The 15705-nt window shown below is 32.7% G+C and overlaps 2 protein-coding genes across 2 annotated transcripts; one reads left to right on the forward strand and one right to left on the reverse strand.

Moving 5' to 3' along the window:
* Nucleotides 1-919: 919 nt before the first annotated feature.
* On the forward strand, nt 920-4372 carry GAUT9 (galacturonosyltransferase 9). Its single transcript, XM_012979595.2, has 3 exons — nt 920-1480; nt 1976-3214; nt 3794-4372. The coding sequence occupies exons 1-3, from the start codon at nt 1322-1324 to the stop codon at nt 4067-4069; spliced, it is 1674 nt and encodes a 557-aa protein (XP_012835049.1). The 5' UTR covers nt 920-1321; the 3' UTR covers nt 4070-4372.
* An 8312-nt stretch (nt 4373-12684) lies between these two features.
* LOC105955802 (uncharacterized) lies at nt 12685-13426 on the reverse strand. The gene is made up of 3 exons (XM_012979597.2): nt 13278-13426; nt 13097-13165; nt 12685-12942 (listed from the first exon to the last, which is right to left on the reverse strand). Exons 1-3 carry the CDS (start codon nt 13332-13334, stop codon nt 12868-12870), a joined length of 201 nt encoding a protein of 66 aa, XP_012835051.1. The 5' UTR covers nt 13335-13426; the 3' UTR covers nt 12685-12867.
* Nucleotides 13427-15705: the final 2279 nt, after the last annotated feature.

Here is a 15705-nt window from a genome sequence, read left to right on the forward strand (position 1 = left end):
TTAATAAATCAGATAATTATCTCTATATATCCCCCTTTTATGTGCCTTCCGTGTCAAGTTAACCTATTAAAATTAGTTGAATCGAGTGAATTACAATAAAATAAGTTAACTGGTATACAATTGAGTCAAGTGATTTAAATCAATTGATTCGACCTATTTTGACTTAATTGGTTCGAAAAAAAAGGCAATTCAGTGCTTGAATTGTTGCATTTGAAAAGACGAGGGACTTTTCACAAATAAACTTATGAAAAAATATATACTTTTGCCCTACCGGGCACAAGTATATTGTACCGGACATCAATACCGTATATTGTATCGAATATCAAAATTTTAAAAAATCTTTATCGAATACCAGATTTTTGGTTCGAATACCCCTAATTTTCTCCAATTGCCCCTAGAATCAATGATAAATTTTCAAGGGGATCTATCAAAAAACACACACAAGAAGAAAAGGGTAAATTACAATCACCCTTGAGGTATGGTCAAATTACGAAAAATCCCTCATGTTTGGATAATTACAATTACCTCCTCAACCATGAATCTTCTTACACGTCCACCCTTATGGTGTCAAATTCAACATAATCTTCTAGATTCCGTGGAATGTTCTGTAGTTTGTACTCGTTTGGTGCAAAATGCAGTTTTTAATGCACCACAATCTGATATATACAAGCCAAAAAACACATCTTATGACCATCTTGCTTAAAAACATGGAGCTCAAATGGGATAAAACGTGTACAAAATTGAAAATATCCCATATAATCTTGAAAATTCCACTAAATTAAACACCGCAAGGGTGACGTGTAAGAAGATTTATAGTTGAGAGGGGTGGTTGTAATTACCCAAACATAAGGGGCTTTTTCGTAATTTGACCTATTTACAATTAGGGTGAAAAATGTAAATAAAGAAAATTGAAGAGGTTAACTTTTAACAGATTCCCTATCGGAAAACTCTTTCACATCAGATAATAATAAATAAATAAATAAAAAAAAAAACACACACCGACGCCGACGCGGGTCGGACCCGTAAATATCTCCATTTTCTTCTACACCTCGAAGCTTCACTCTCAGATCTCAACTCCTCTCCGTACACACACACACACACACACACGCACTACTCCGGCTAACAATACATACAAATTCACGTATCTATATCCCTGCTCGGAGACCCCACACACAACGCACAAATCCACCACATTTTCGTATTTTGTGTGTGTTGAATCGAGACCTTGATTTGTAGCAGCACTCGAAGAGATTGGGAATTGATTTAGGGTTCGTGATTTGAGAAACTGCAGTAATTACGGATTTGTCCTGGGGCGATCGTGATGGCGGTGGCGGTCCGGGGCGGTCGGGTCGGATCGGGAGGCGGATCCGTGATCCGGAGCTTCTTCAGCTACAAGATCTTCGTTTCGGCTATGTTCACCCTCCTCTTCCTTGCTACTCTCTCAGTTCTGCTCTCCTCTCACCAGTCACACAACGATGCCGTAAGCACTCAAAAATCTCCTCTTTCAATGCGTCTTTTTTTTTTTTTTTTACTCTTTAGCTACGGAACTCTGTGCGTATTTATGTTTAATTTAGTGTTCCCAGTCTTCTGAATTTTTTAGATTGCTTCGCGGTTTTGTTTACTTCGAGAATTTGAATTAGAATGTCTGAGAAAAATCTCCCCCTTTTTTTATTTTTTTACGAAATTGAAACAGATGTACTCTGCATTTGTTTATGAATTTTTGGTAAACACCAATTCCGTGTCGAATCCATTTTGTGTGAACTTAATTTCCTGGGTAGAATGTAATCTACATTTGATTTCTAGCAGTGGCAAACATCCTATGTTTCAAGATGGGTTTTTCTTGTTTAATCGGCATATAGTTTGTTTTGATGCGATTATTACTCGACTGTTATATTGCTGCTTTGTTGGAAATTTAATGTAAACAGCTTGATATGAACTTACGGTACTTTTCCGTGATTTTCCCAACTATGAACAGGTTATGGATACTACAGGAAATACACATGTACGGAGAACTTTTCTAGCATGGCAGTCGGATCCGCTGAAGACTAGGTTAGATATGATATACAATCAGGCAAATAATCACATTGCGTTAGTTAATGCGTACGCTACATATGCGAGGAAGCTGAAACTCGAGATATCTAAGCAGCTGAAAATGTTTGATGATTTGGCTTCGAATTTCTCGGACCTTCAATTGAGGCAGACCTATCGTGCCGCGTTGTTTGAAGCCAACGGGCCGGTTGACGAGGATGTGTTGAGGCAGTTCGAGAAGGAGGTCAAAGACAAAGTTAAGATTGCTAGGCTAATGATAGCAGAGTCTAAAGAGTCGTACGACAACCAGTTAAAGATACAGAAATTGAAAGACACGATTTTCGCTGTCAACGAGTTGCTTTTGAAGGCCAAGAAGAACGGTGCATTTGCCAGCTCGATCGCTGCAAAGTCAACCCCCAAGAGTCTGCATTGCCTTGCGATGCGGCTTATGGAGGAGAGAATTGCGCATCCAGAGAAATACGTGGATGACGAGCCAAAGCCTGAATTTGAGGACCCCACTTTGTATCATTACGCGTTATTTTCAGACAACGTGATTGCAATCTCTGTGGTTGTTAACTCGGTTGTTAAGAATGCAGAGGAGCCGTACAAGCACGTTTTCCATATTGTTACTGACAGGATGAATTTTGCTGCCACCAAAGTTTGGTTCAAGATGAGGCCGATACAAGGTGGGGCCCACATCGAGATCAAGGCGGTGGATAATTTCAAGTTCTTGAGTGCGTCGTACGCACCGGTCTTGAAACAAATTAAGTCCACAAACTTGCAGAAATTCTACTTCGAAACAAGGGCAGAGAACACTACTAAAGATGTGAACAGCATGAAATTTAGAAATCCCAAGTATTTATCCATGCTCAACCACCTCCGATTCTACCTGCCTGAACTTTACCCTAACCTGCAGAAGATTTTGTTTCTGGACGATGATGTAGTAGTTCAGAAAGATTTGACCGCCCTCTGGAAAATCGATATGGATGGAAAAGTTAACGGAGCTGTCAATACCTGCTTTGGGTCGTTCCATCGCTTTTCTGAATATTTAAACTTTTCTCACCCTCTCATCAAGGAGAAGTTTAATCCGAGGGCTTGTGCATGGGCTTTCGGCATGAATATGTTTGACCTTGATGCTTGGCGGCTGGAAAAATCCACCGACCAATATCATTATTGGCAGAATTTGGTAAGCTTTATGTTTTACTACCTTTATTTGGTTCTATAATTCTTCATATGTGCACGCATTCACACACACACACACACACACACACACACACTTAGAGGTGGAAATTGGACGGATTGGATTGGAATTCGTACTTTGAGATAATTCCATTTTTTTCAGAAGTGACGACTAATTCCAATTTGGCTGAAAAAGAAACAGAAATCGGAATGAACAAACTTGTCCCAAAATTGGAGATTTTTGGATAGGAATCGGTGGAGTGCGAAAATTTTCAATTTTTCAATTTTTCAGTCACCTAGAGCATAAAATGCATAATAATAATGATTAATAGTGTTATTTTCAGAAAAAAAAAAATCGGAATTTTCGGAATTTATTTGAAAATCCAAATTTCATGTACATTCCAATTTCCTACCAAAAAAAAAATGGAATTGGAATTTCCGGAATTCGGAATAAAAGATATTGTTCCAAAATTGGAAATTCCATTCCAATTTCACCCCTACACACACTGATACACATACATGCATTGCACATACAAATTAGATTCGCTAATAAAATATCTTTTTTATTTTTTAACGAATGATGCAGAACGAGGACCGTACATTATGGAAAATGGGTACACTGCCAGCTGGACTCGTAACTTTTTACTCAACAACGAAGTCATTGGACAAAGCATGGCATGTGCAGGGGCTTGGAATAAACCCCAGCATCAGCATGGAAGAGATCGACAAGGCTGCGGTTATCCATTTCAGCGGCGATATGAAACCTTGGCTGGATATTGCTATGAACCGCTACAAGCATCTCTGGACAAAGTACGTCGACAATGAAATGGAATTCGTGCAGATGTGCAATTTCGGCATGTAAAAGGAACACTTTTCAATTCGATGTAAGTCGGTTTAACTTTCATAAGGAAGGTTCTAGATTGTTCTAATGTTATTTGCTTTCTTGTTACTACGGGATTGGCCTAAAATCGAGACATCGTCTTTTTTTTGTATACACGAATATATTCTTTTGTAGAGGGTAGGCATAATGACTCGGAAATAGAGAGTGGGAGGGTTACTATCTTTGCTCTCTTGAAAGGTTCTTGATCCCGTTTTTGAGCTTGCCGTTATATTCTACTTTGGTTAGTTATGTGAAAATCCCACGTCGATTCGGTATTTTGGTAAATCTTTTAGCTACTGAAAATTGGTTTCGTTCCAAGATTGCACCTTCGATTCTACTATTAATGATATCCATGTATTATTAGACTGCATGTTCGATGCGTCTAACACTTCCCATTTTTTTTATGTCCGAAATAAATCGAGGGTAAATTACGGCCACACCCTGAGGTAAGGTCAAATTACGAAAATACCCCTCTCATGTCTGACTAATTACACACTAATTGTAATGAATGACCTCTAATTTTGCTTCACATTTTGTCATAAAAAAGCTGACATTTAATGTTGTAAATAATATTTGGGTTGAAATAAATTTATCTCATTTTCCACGTGGGCAAAGTTGATGTGCTGTAAATATCTTGTAGCATACAGGATATTTACATGTAGTGCTAACCAGGTGGTGCCGATCGGAAGTGGAGCAAATCCGCCGCCGGAATATACCATAAAAGATTTTTTGTGTCCGCCAAGTTAAAATGTTGCCAACAGATAAAGGGCACTTGGACTTGGTATTGAATGATGAATACCACTATTAATATTGCAATTTTGTCTCCCATTAACCATTTATTCATTATATATTTAACCAAAATAAAAATGAAAAACCCTTTTTTAATAAATTAAAATTCTATTTCTCCATAGTCATCATTGAATCATTGCGTGCACGAGCCGCTGCGTCCACCTACACAAGAATATAAGGAAGCTTCTTGCTAAATAGTTGGTTTTTGGATGCGATACATGTCGTTTTAGTTTTAATAATACTGTTTCGACTTTGTACGTGATTTTGATCATTTTTCAATTTAAATTTGGAAAAACTCAAAGTATTAAGTTCGTGGTTTTTTTAGTTAGCTTTGTAATCCGATTTGAACCACCAAAATCGGATGCCAGGTGAAAAAAATATGCATAAAGCAATGAACAGAACCTGCAACTTTGATATTTTGGATTATCTGAAATTCAAAATTTAACTATGCATAACTTTGTTATTCTACGTCCAATTTAGATGTTTCAAGTTGAATTAAAAAAAACTAATTCAAATGACTACGGTTTCCGTGTTTTGAATTTTGCTAAAACCAGACTAGAAAAATGGTCAAAACCACGTTCAAAATAAAAACAAGGGTAAATTACAAAAACCCCCCTGAGGTATGGTCAAATTACAAAAATCCCCCTCTTGTTTGGATAATTACATCTACCCCCCTCAACTATGATTTTTTCTTACACCTCCACCCCCATGGTGCCAAATTCAACATAATCATCTAGGTTCCATGAAATGTGCTCTAGTTTGTACTCATTTTGTGTAAAAATACAGTTTCCGATGCACCACAAACTGATATATACCAGTTAAAAATCACATATTCTGATCATCTTGTTTTATAATGTAGAGTTTGAATGAGATAAAACGGGTACAAAAGTGATAATATTCCATATAATCTCGAAGATTCCACTAAATTTGAGGAGTTGAGGGGATGGTTGTAATTATCCAAACAAGAGGGGTGTTTTTGTAATTTGACCATACCTTAGGGGGGTGTTTGTAATTTACCCTAAAAACAATATTTGTAAAATTAAAACGACGCTTAACATTTCAATTCTTTTCTAATCGAAAATTCTTGATTAATAGTTTGATTAATGCCCAGTATTTGAGTTCCAATTGTACAACTAGGGGAGTAATGGGGAAGGTGGACTCCAAATTTCCGTACTACTTTTTAGACGAAATGTATCGAATTTATCATTAGTACTCATTCGAACATAAAATTAGATACATTTATATTCGTGTATAGATCGATAGACATATTTTAGGTAGATCGATATCGTGTCCAACTTATCTATTTAATATGACATATTTTGGATCATTTATTCATTTGGTTTCACAGTTTGTGAACTTCGACGAGTAAGATATCATCATACACGTGCATTGATAACTATCCATTTTACACACATCTACATAGTTTACATTCACATTGAAGTCGCACAATAGTAGTTAATTTATTCAATAACTAATTTAATCAACAAATTGAGTCAAATTTAATTTCCATAAATAAAGGGATATACCTTTTTTAAATTATAAAATTGTCTTTTTAGATACATAAAACAACTTAGAAAACAAAATATAGCTAAACACCCTTGTTTTTCATGTTAAGAAGAGGAGACTGAAGTCAACTATTATCCACTTTCATGGTGACCCCACCTATCTAAATTGTGGAGAATTTAAATTGCTATAATTAATTAATTAATTAATTAATCATGTCTTCCACTAAAGTTGGTAAGAAAATTGTAACTTACTTTAGACTAATAATTGGATACAGCATTTAATTGGTTGTACTTTGAAGCCAATTCTCTTCTTCATTTTTTAGTTTTTTTTTGGGTAAATTACAAAAACCCCCCTGAGGTATGGTGAAATTACAAAAAAAAACCCCTCTTGTTTGAATAATTACATCTACCCCCCTCAACTATGATTTTTTTTTACCTTTATGGTGCCAAATTCAACATAGTCATCTAGATTCCGTGAAATGTGCTCTAGTTTGTACTCTTTGTGTAAAAAATACAGTTTCCGATGCACCACAAACTGATATATACAAGCTAAAAATCACATATTATGGTCATCTTGCTTCATAATGTAGAGTTTGAATGGGATAAAACGGGTACAAAAGTGATAATATTCCATATAATCTCGAAGATTCCACTAAATTTGATGAGTTGAGGGGGTGGTTGAATTATCCAAACAAGAGGGGTGTTTTTGTAATTTGGTCATACCTCAGGGGGGTGTTTGTAATTTACCCTTTTTTTTTTAAAGGAAACAATTCCCATTTTCAAACAACTTAATTACAGTAAAATTTCGATAAATTGATATTTTTTTCTCGATCCCAATTTGAAGACAACGTTGTACAAATTATATTGTTAAATTAATATTTCGACTGTATTAATTTATAGAGATTTAAATATATTTTCTAACATGTCCAATACGCCTCGAATTTCATCGACTAATCTCGTAAACAAAGACCATTAGCAAAATTATAATTTTATCGACTAATCTCATAATTCTTTTTGATATTCACAAGTACAAATTTGAACTTTCTGTTCTATAGTATAAAGATATAGAAAACAAAAATAATGATATTAATATATATAATTACAATTTCCTCAACAAATAATTAAAAAAAAAATCCAAACAAATAATTAACCTATCTAAACTCTAATGTCTATATAATTAAAATAGGTAGCAAAAATAGCATGTATATACACTAACCTATGATACTCAAATGAAAATAAAAAATAAATAAATAAATGCCATAAATAAATAAATAAAAGTTGTATCAAACTTGTTCTTCAATTCGCCTGGCGGCGGCGGCGGCGATTGGCTTAGCGAGATGGGTGGGGTTAGTTTCTCCGGCCATGATCACCACTATTCTGTGTTCTGCTTCAGCCTGTAAACTGTCCACGTGTTTCTTCGACTTCTCATTCGACGATTCCGAAGATGATGACGTGGCGGAAGAATTTCTGTAAGAGCAAGCCAGAATTACTAATGCCAGAGCTATGGCTCCCAGCATCAGAGCTATACCCCCGAACAGGTACGGTATCGGCGAATTCCACCGCTGCAGTCCGCCGCCACCTGCCGCCGCCGTCGTGGTGGTGGTGGTGGTCGGGTGTTGGATTCTTGGACTGATCATCTCTCTTAATTAGTTATATGTATATATACTCTCTCTCTAGATATATATATATCTAGTTTCTTGTCAGTTTTATGAGGATATGGTGTTGTGCGTCTGTATATATATATATATATATATATATATATATATATATATATATATATATATATATATATATATTATATATATATATATATATAAAAGTGGGGATTCTTTTCTTTTGCTTTGCTGTTTTCATGCTGATTCTCTATGGATTGATTTCTTCGCAAGTCTCTCTATTTATTTACTACCTAGGTTTCCAATTTTACCCTTTCTTTTTGGCCAATATTACTCTATACAATAGTGGACTATACAAATGGCAATTTTGATGGTGGTTTATTATATAAAGGGGCAAATAGTTGAGGTATGGTTAAATTACGAAAAAACTTTTCTTGTTAGGATAATTACAGCCACCTCTTCCTTTTAAATACTTTTACATAAAATTTATGCAATGCAGTTATTATCGAACCAAATTTCGGTTCAATTTTACCGATTTAACATCCCTAAATTCACCTATGGAGAAGTTTTTTCGTAAGATAATACACAGTTGAGGGGCGTGGCCGTAATTTGCCATATATATATATATATATTTGTTCAACATCCTCATTTACATGAATCTAACATAATGAATTGTCACTACTTAGACAAAAAATGTTGTATGCTGTGTTTTTTGTCACTATAAATCACTAATTCAATAGTAAATAATGATCGTCACTTCTCTGTAGTAAAGTGACAGTAAAACGGAATAACTGACAATAAAACAGATTAACCGACAACTTTTAGTGATTATTTTTGTTGTTGTCACGATTAGGGTATCACAAATGTTGTTTTTTCTTGTAGCAAGTAATACAACAATTCATCAATAATTCAATATATTTTGAATACAATAACGAGGTGAGGGTATTTTGGTAATTTGACATTTTAATTTAAATTTACAAAAGTAGTTAGGCTAAGGGACTTCTTTGTTTAAGTATGGCCTTCAGTACTCATTCTCACTGGACCCATTAAACGTGTTCTTTTTGTTCAAGTATATCCTTTTCTCATGGAATGGAAATAATTAGGGTTCGAATTTAGGTAATAATTAGTTTTTTTCTCTATTCTTTAATCTTTATTTAATAAATTCATAAAATTGATTCATGTTCGATTTCGCTTGCAAACGGGTCATTAGGTCGAGCTTGTTACACATGATTAGAGTAGTGTAGCTTACGTCTCGCGTATAGTTTAATTTGCTGATCGATAACAAATTAAACTCTCACCATCTTGAATTTGATTTTGATTGTTGTTATTATGAAATCGACAATGTGTGTACTCTTTAAAGCACAAAAGGGACCCAAAAATTATTCTCAACTTTTCCAATTTATTTTTTGTTAATTGTTATCTAATTGTAATGAGGCCACCACAAGTATTAATTCTTCTTAAACTTTTTCTCTTAGGTGACTAATTAAAAAAAAAAACTTGTTTTTAATGGATTAGTTAGGCATTAGAAGTAAAAGTGGACAATTGAGTCAAATTAGTGGAGTGTTTGTGACCAAACAATCTTGATTTAGTCATGGAGTAGTTGGAAATAAGGACAATAAATTGAGGTCACAAAGTAAATATTCATGGTCGTATTCGAGATGCTATATCTGGTGAAATTTATTGAATTTATAATCTGCTTACTAATGAATTCTTCAAATTCAAGTAACTATAATTATCCATATATATATATATATATATATATATATATATATATATATGTGTGTGTTTAAAAGGTGGTGGAAACCTGAGTTGGGAGGATTAGTATGAGATAATATGAATGAGTACTTGAGATTAGAAAGTGTTAGAGCCAGATTTTGTCAATTGGCCTCTCTCTCTCACCACTAATCCACTTTATTAAGTAATTAATACTTTTGCTTTTGAACACATTAATATCTAGAATTAAATAATGAAGACTTAATTGAAAAGGGAATTTGGAATTTGGAAATTGGGTTGATATATTCTCATTGCTTTTCTACAAGTTTAATTATGATTCTTTTTATATGGAAGTTTCGGATAAAATTAAATTTATAATCATGAGTTTGACTTAATTGCTTCCAAGTACTGGATTAATTATCAGCACGCGGCATCCTCTGACTTAAGCTTTGGAGTGTAATTGCTAGAGAACTCCCTCGCGTGTCATATACTGCGTTAAATGGTTTTGCATGAAAAACGAACTAGCGCCGTATACCTAGAACCCGTATTCCTAAACTAATTCTCTAATTCGACATTTGAACTATTCATATCAAGTGATCCCGCATCTCTCACACACACACACACACACATATATATATATATATATATATATATATATATATATATAAGAGTTGTGATAGAAAACACATTATTTATTAATGAAAATCGAATTTTGAGATTTGATCTAGATTTTGGAATGATGATTTCTTTAATGCTATGAAGCAACAAACCTCAGGTGGCTTTTCATGTACCCCCACAAGCCAATGTTGTTAATTATTAACAATTGATTTATTAAATTAATGTTCATTTAATTAATTAATAATAGATATTTTAATTACAAAAGACCATGGCCCAATCCATTTGTACAAAGCCGGATGACTCGTTACACAGTCTTGGGCCAATTTTAGTGGGCCGGGTAAGCTGTATGCACCGATTCGACCCATTTGTTCTCCAATTGAAACGGGCTAATTTGTTCACATTTAAATAGAAATAAAAAATAAAACAAAATAATAACAAGATAGTTTTGTATCAATTTTGTTTGGGGCCCTCACTATTTTTTTTAATTGAGGGAGGCCCAAAATATTTTAGTCCATTTGAGAAAAGTCTACACCCATTTTCAGCCATTATGCTTTCCAGCTTTGCCCCCACCCGCCACATCATCACTGGGTCACGCTCAGCGATTTTTATTTATTTATTTTTTTTTTCCGTTTTTTTTTTCTTCCGTCTTTTCTGTATCAGTTTCCTTAATCGACTATGAAGCATAGTCGATTAGCCTTAATCGACTATGCTTCATAGTCGATTAAGGAAATTATTTAATTATTTAATTATTTTATTTTTTTTTATTTTTGTTTTATATCAGGTATAGTAATCGACTATGATGTGAAGCATAGTCGATTAAGAATCTGCTACTAAAAATAACAAATCACAACTGCGAAAAAAATACAAAATCAACTATATATTACAAAAACAAAAAAATATACAAATATTATAAATGATTTATACAATTGAAAGCAATAAACAAAAAATCCAAAAAAATAAAAAAAAATTAGAGTCGATGAACCTTAATCGACTACCAGAGCATAGTCGATTAGATTAATCGACTATGAACATGTACATAGTCGATTAAGGTAACTGCGCGAAATTCTCTACACGCGCCTTCATCCGTTCAATCCACCAAAAAACCCTAAATCTGCCTCCCCATCGTCACCACACCGCCGTCACAACACACCATCATCACCTTACTTTGATATTATGATGGTTTTTTAATTACAAATAAATAAATAAAATCACAACTCGCACCACCAACCAAATCAGAACCACCACCCATCAAAAATTCGATTTCGATGACAAATCGACAATTTATGGCTTTTGTTAAGATCTGCCGACGACGACCCCGACCCCGACTTCGACAGCGACGACGAAGGAGACGGCACCGACGACAATGGCTTCAACGGAATTAGCATCGTTGTTCCGTTCCGATTGGTTCTTCATCTTCCGATCAAGAGAGAGTAATCTAAGAATTGAGAGAGAAAAGTATAAAATGGAGAAAAAAAAAACAGAGAATGGACGGGGAAAGAAGAGACGGAAGAGAAGAGAAAATAAGATTAGGGTTTGAAAGAGTATAGTAGATAATTAAGGGTAGTTTTGGAATTATGAAAATATCACTTGGGTGGAATGTTAGGTAAGGGGGTTTTCTCTAATTATTTTTGGAATGGGGTGTTTTCTTAACTCATTTACCTAGATGAGGGGGTTCTTGCTAATTATCCCATTTTGTTTATATTTCACCGCTTAATCGATTTTATGCTATATAGCATGAAAACTTCAACTTCTTAACGTATTCGTGTTTCGGGTATTTTTCATGTCCGACACTCGATGACACATGCCGAACACTTTAACGGTCATTTTGCAATTTCTAAAGTTAGACACATGTTTGAATGATGAATTTTCAAATATTTTTGTCGGTACAAGTAATTAATTACATGATTTAATAATCAATTGCAAATTGATAGTTAATAATAGTACTTATTTTGAATGTGTTTCTCTCTCTCTCTCTCTCTCTCTCTCTCTCTATATATATATATATATATATATATATATATATATATATATATATATATATATATATATATAAACTTATACATGTTTATATAGCATATTTATAAATACACCTATATACTTTTAATATTTATACGTTTCCCACGTATATGTTTCACCATTTTCCCCTATCGCCGTTTTCCGTGTCCGTGCTACATAGATTTTATATCATTTAAGTTGTGTTCGGATCGAAATCTTTTAAAATGAGAAAATTAAAAACACAAAATAAACAATGTTATTCTCAAAATGTTTAAATTATTTTATATAGTAATTCATACTTGCTATTTTATTTGATCCACTTAATTTTCTTCTAATGATGAAACTAAACATAATGAGATCTAAATTAACCAAAATAAGGGCAAAATGTATTTATTTGATCAAAAAAAGTACAGACTTTCGTGGCAGACATTTTTTATTTTTTATTTTGCCAAACTGAAGCAACCAAACATTGCCTAAATCAAAATCTGAAAAAATAAATAAAAATAAAATAGAAAAATAAAAAATAAAATGAAAAATGAAAAATCTCTCATTTGTTCATGTTTGTTGCATCTTTCACAGAGTCCACTGCACCTTGTGCCTTAGCCTGCATTTGTTGTCCTGCCTAAAAATACAAATAAATAAATTATTTATATAATAATTGTTAATTTAGCATAATTAATTATTATTCTTCATGAATATATATACATATATATACGCTAATATTAATTAATTTATTGTTATTATTATTATTTTTTATTTTATTCGAAAAAGATTACCTCTTGCATTGATTCCTTAGCAGATTGTGCAGCATTACCAGCCTTCTCCATCATTTGGCTACCCTTTTCCTGCACTCAATATATACACAAACTTTACTATATATACAATTATTAATATATATATATATATATATATATATATATATATATATATATATATATATATATATATGAAGGTAACCTGTGCTTGGCCCTTGGCTTCACCAGCTTTGTAGCTCATATCCTGGGAATTATCCATTTCTATTTATTAATATAATTTCTAATTAAGTGAAGCAAAATGTAATTAGTAAATATTTAAACTTAATTGAAAATTAGTAGTTGTGGTGTGAATATTTCATGTTATTGAGCATATGTATTTATAGTATTTGAGTCACTTAAACAATTATGGTACACTTTGTTCTTGACTATGCCCCATTTTCGCCACGTGTATTGATCTATGTGGTACACCGTTAGACTAGGAAGACGTTGAAATTTTTGCGGTGAGGTCTATTTATGAAAAAATCCTTAATTTTTTTTCATAATTACGTCGATCCTCTTGCAGTTTAAAGATTTCCTACATTAATACATATTTGTAGGGGTGAATGTAGGAAATTTACAAACTCTAATGGTCTGAATGCAATTTCTAAAAACGAGGTACCTTTTTCGTAAATTAATTTTATCTTAGGGCGGTGGTTGTAATTTATCCAAAATTTTATATTGGTCAGTTTATCCTAAAAATTATGAGAGGATGTTTAACTATTTGTATGTTTGTTATAACTATTTCTATTTCACATAGTCATGTTACAAGCATTTTATATATTTTTGTTTTTATTATTGACCAGATAATCAACAATTACTCAAAGTATATTCGGTAAATTTAGCTCTAGGCTGTAATGTAAATCATATTAAAGTATTCATTTATGATAAAATATATTATGGGCAAATTACCAAAACCCCCCTGAGGTAAGCATAAATAACGAAAATCCCCCCCATGTTCTCGTAATTACGAAAACCCCCCTGAGGTATGCAGACGTCTTACCAATTGCTCTAACGGTGTTAGACTCGATGGAATCTTTTTGATTCTCCCGAATATTCCTCCGATAATACCAATTTTGCCCTTGTACACGAAATTACCCTTAGGGGGGTAATTGTAAGCATTTTATTTAATGAGGGGTCATTATGAATGTACAAAATACTTATTTTTCTTAAATTAAACCCAATATAATCAATCATTATGAATGTACAATGTATTTTTATTGGATTAAAAAAAATCAATGAATGAGATTTCAAAATTTAATTATTTTTTATATATAAAATTAAATATTTTACAATTCGAGAAATACAACCATGCATCATTCAAGCTAAAAGCATAAATCCGTATGAATACTCCTCTGGATAAATAAAATCAATTAAAATATATAAATAAAAAAATATATAAGTGTCTGCAAAATACTTATTTTTCTTAAATTAAACCCAAATATAATCAAACATTATGAATGTACAATGTATTTTTATTGGATTAAAAAAAATCAATGAATGAGATTTCAAAATTTAATTATTTTTTATATATAAAATTAAATATTTTACAATTTGAGAAATACAACCATGCATCATTCAAGCTAAAAGCATAAATCCGTATGAATACTCCTTTGGATAAATAAAATCAATTAAAATATATAAATAAAAAAAATAAAAAATTATAATATCAAATTATCAATACAAATTACAAAGTAATAAATAAATTTATAAAAGCAATAAATCATCAACTGAAAGGGATGTCAGGGGGGATTTTCGTTATTTAGGCTTACCTCAGGGGGGTTTTGGTAATTTGCCTTTTTTCTTTTATTTTTCACATATTTAACAGAAGGATATAATAGACATTTCACGTTTTCGGTTAAAAAAATTCGGTCAACCGTTAGTCAAGGGGGGTTTTCGTAATTACGAGAACATGGGGGGGATTTTCGTTATTTAGGCTTACCTCAGGGGGGTTTTGGTAATTTGCCCAATATATTATCATTAAAATTAGGGTAAATTACAAACACCCCCCTGAGGTATGGCCAAATTACAAAAACACCCCTCTTGTTTGGATAATTACAACCACCCCCTCAACTCATCAAATTTAGTGGAATCTTTGAGATTATATGGAATATTATCACTTTTGTACCCGTTTTATCCCATTCAAACCTTACATTATGAAGCAAGATGACCATAATATGTGATTTTTAGCTTATATATATCAGTTTGTGGTGCATCAGAAACTGTATTTTTTACACAAAAATAGTACAAACTAGAGCACATTTCATGGAATCCAGATGACTATGTTGAATTTGGCACCATAAAGGTGGAGGTCTAAGAAAAAATAATAGTTGAGGGGGGTAGATGTAATTATCCAAACAAGAGGGGGGTTTTTGTAATTTGACCATACCTCAGGGGGGTGTTTGTAATTTACCCTTAAAATTATGTCATGCAATTTTTTTTCTTCGTTGCACCAAAATTGGAATAGATAGGAGTCACATTTTTTTATATGATTTTAATTCTCAAAAATAATTAAAAAAATTAAAAAAATCAGAAAATTTGTAAATATTATTATATAATTTATATTATATGTAAATAAAATATAGAATTTTCAA

Source organism: Erythranthe guttata, chromosome 11 (assembly GCF_056151865.1).
Source record: "Erythranthe guttata isolate IM_541 chromosome 11, IM_541, whole genome shotgun sequence".
NCBI lineage: Eukaryota > Viridiplantae > Streptophyta > Magnoliopsida > Lamiales > Phrymaceae > Erythranthe > Erythranthe guttata.

Excerpts from the sequence above, each read along its gene's own strand:
- GAUT9 (XM_012979595.2), top strand. The coding sequence starts at position 1,322 with ATGGCGGTGGCGGTCCGGGGCGGTCGGGTCGGATCGGGAGGCGGATCC. Across the intron at positions 1,481-1,975 it reads ACCAGTCACACAACGATGCC|GTTATGGATACTACAGGAAA; the intron begins GTAAGCACTCAA and ends AACTATGAACAG. Across the intron at positions 3,215-3,793 it reads ATCATTATTGGCAGAATTTG|AACGAGGACCGTACATTATG; the intron begins GTAAGCTTTATG and ends CGAATGATGCAG.
- LOC105955802 (XM_012979597.2), bottom strand. The coding sequence starts at position 13,334 with ATGGATAATTCCCAGGATATGAGCTACAAAGCTGGTGAAGCCAAGGGC. Across the intron at positions 13,166-13,277 it reads AAGCCAAGGGCCAAGCACAG|GAAAAGGGTAGCCAAATGAT; the intron begins GTTACCTTCATA and ends TATTGAGTGCAG. Across the intron at positions 12,943-13,096 it reads CTAAGGAATCAATGCAAGAG|GCAGGACAACAAATGCAGGC; the intron begins GTAATCTTTTTC and ends TTGTATTTTTAG.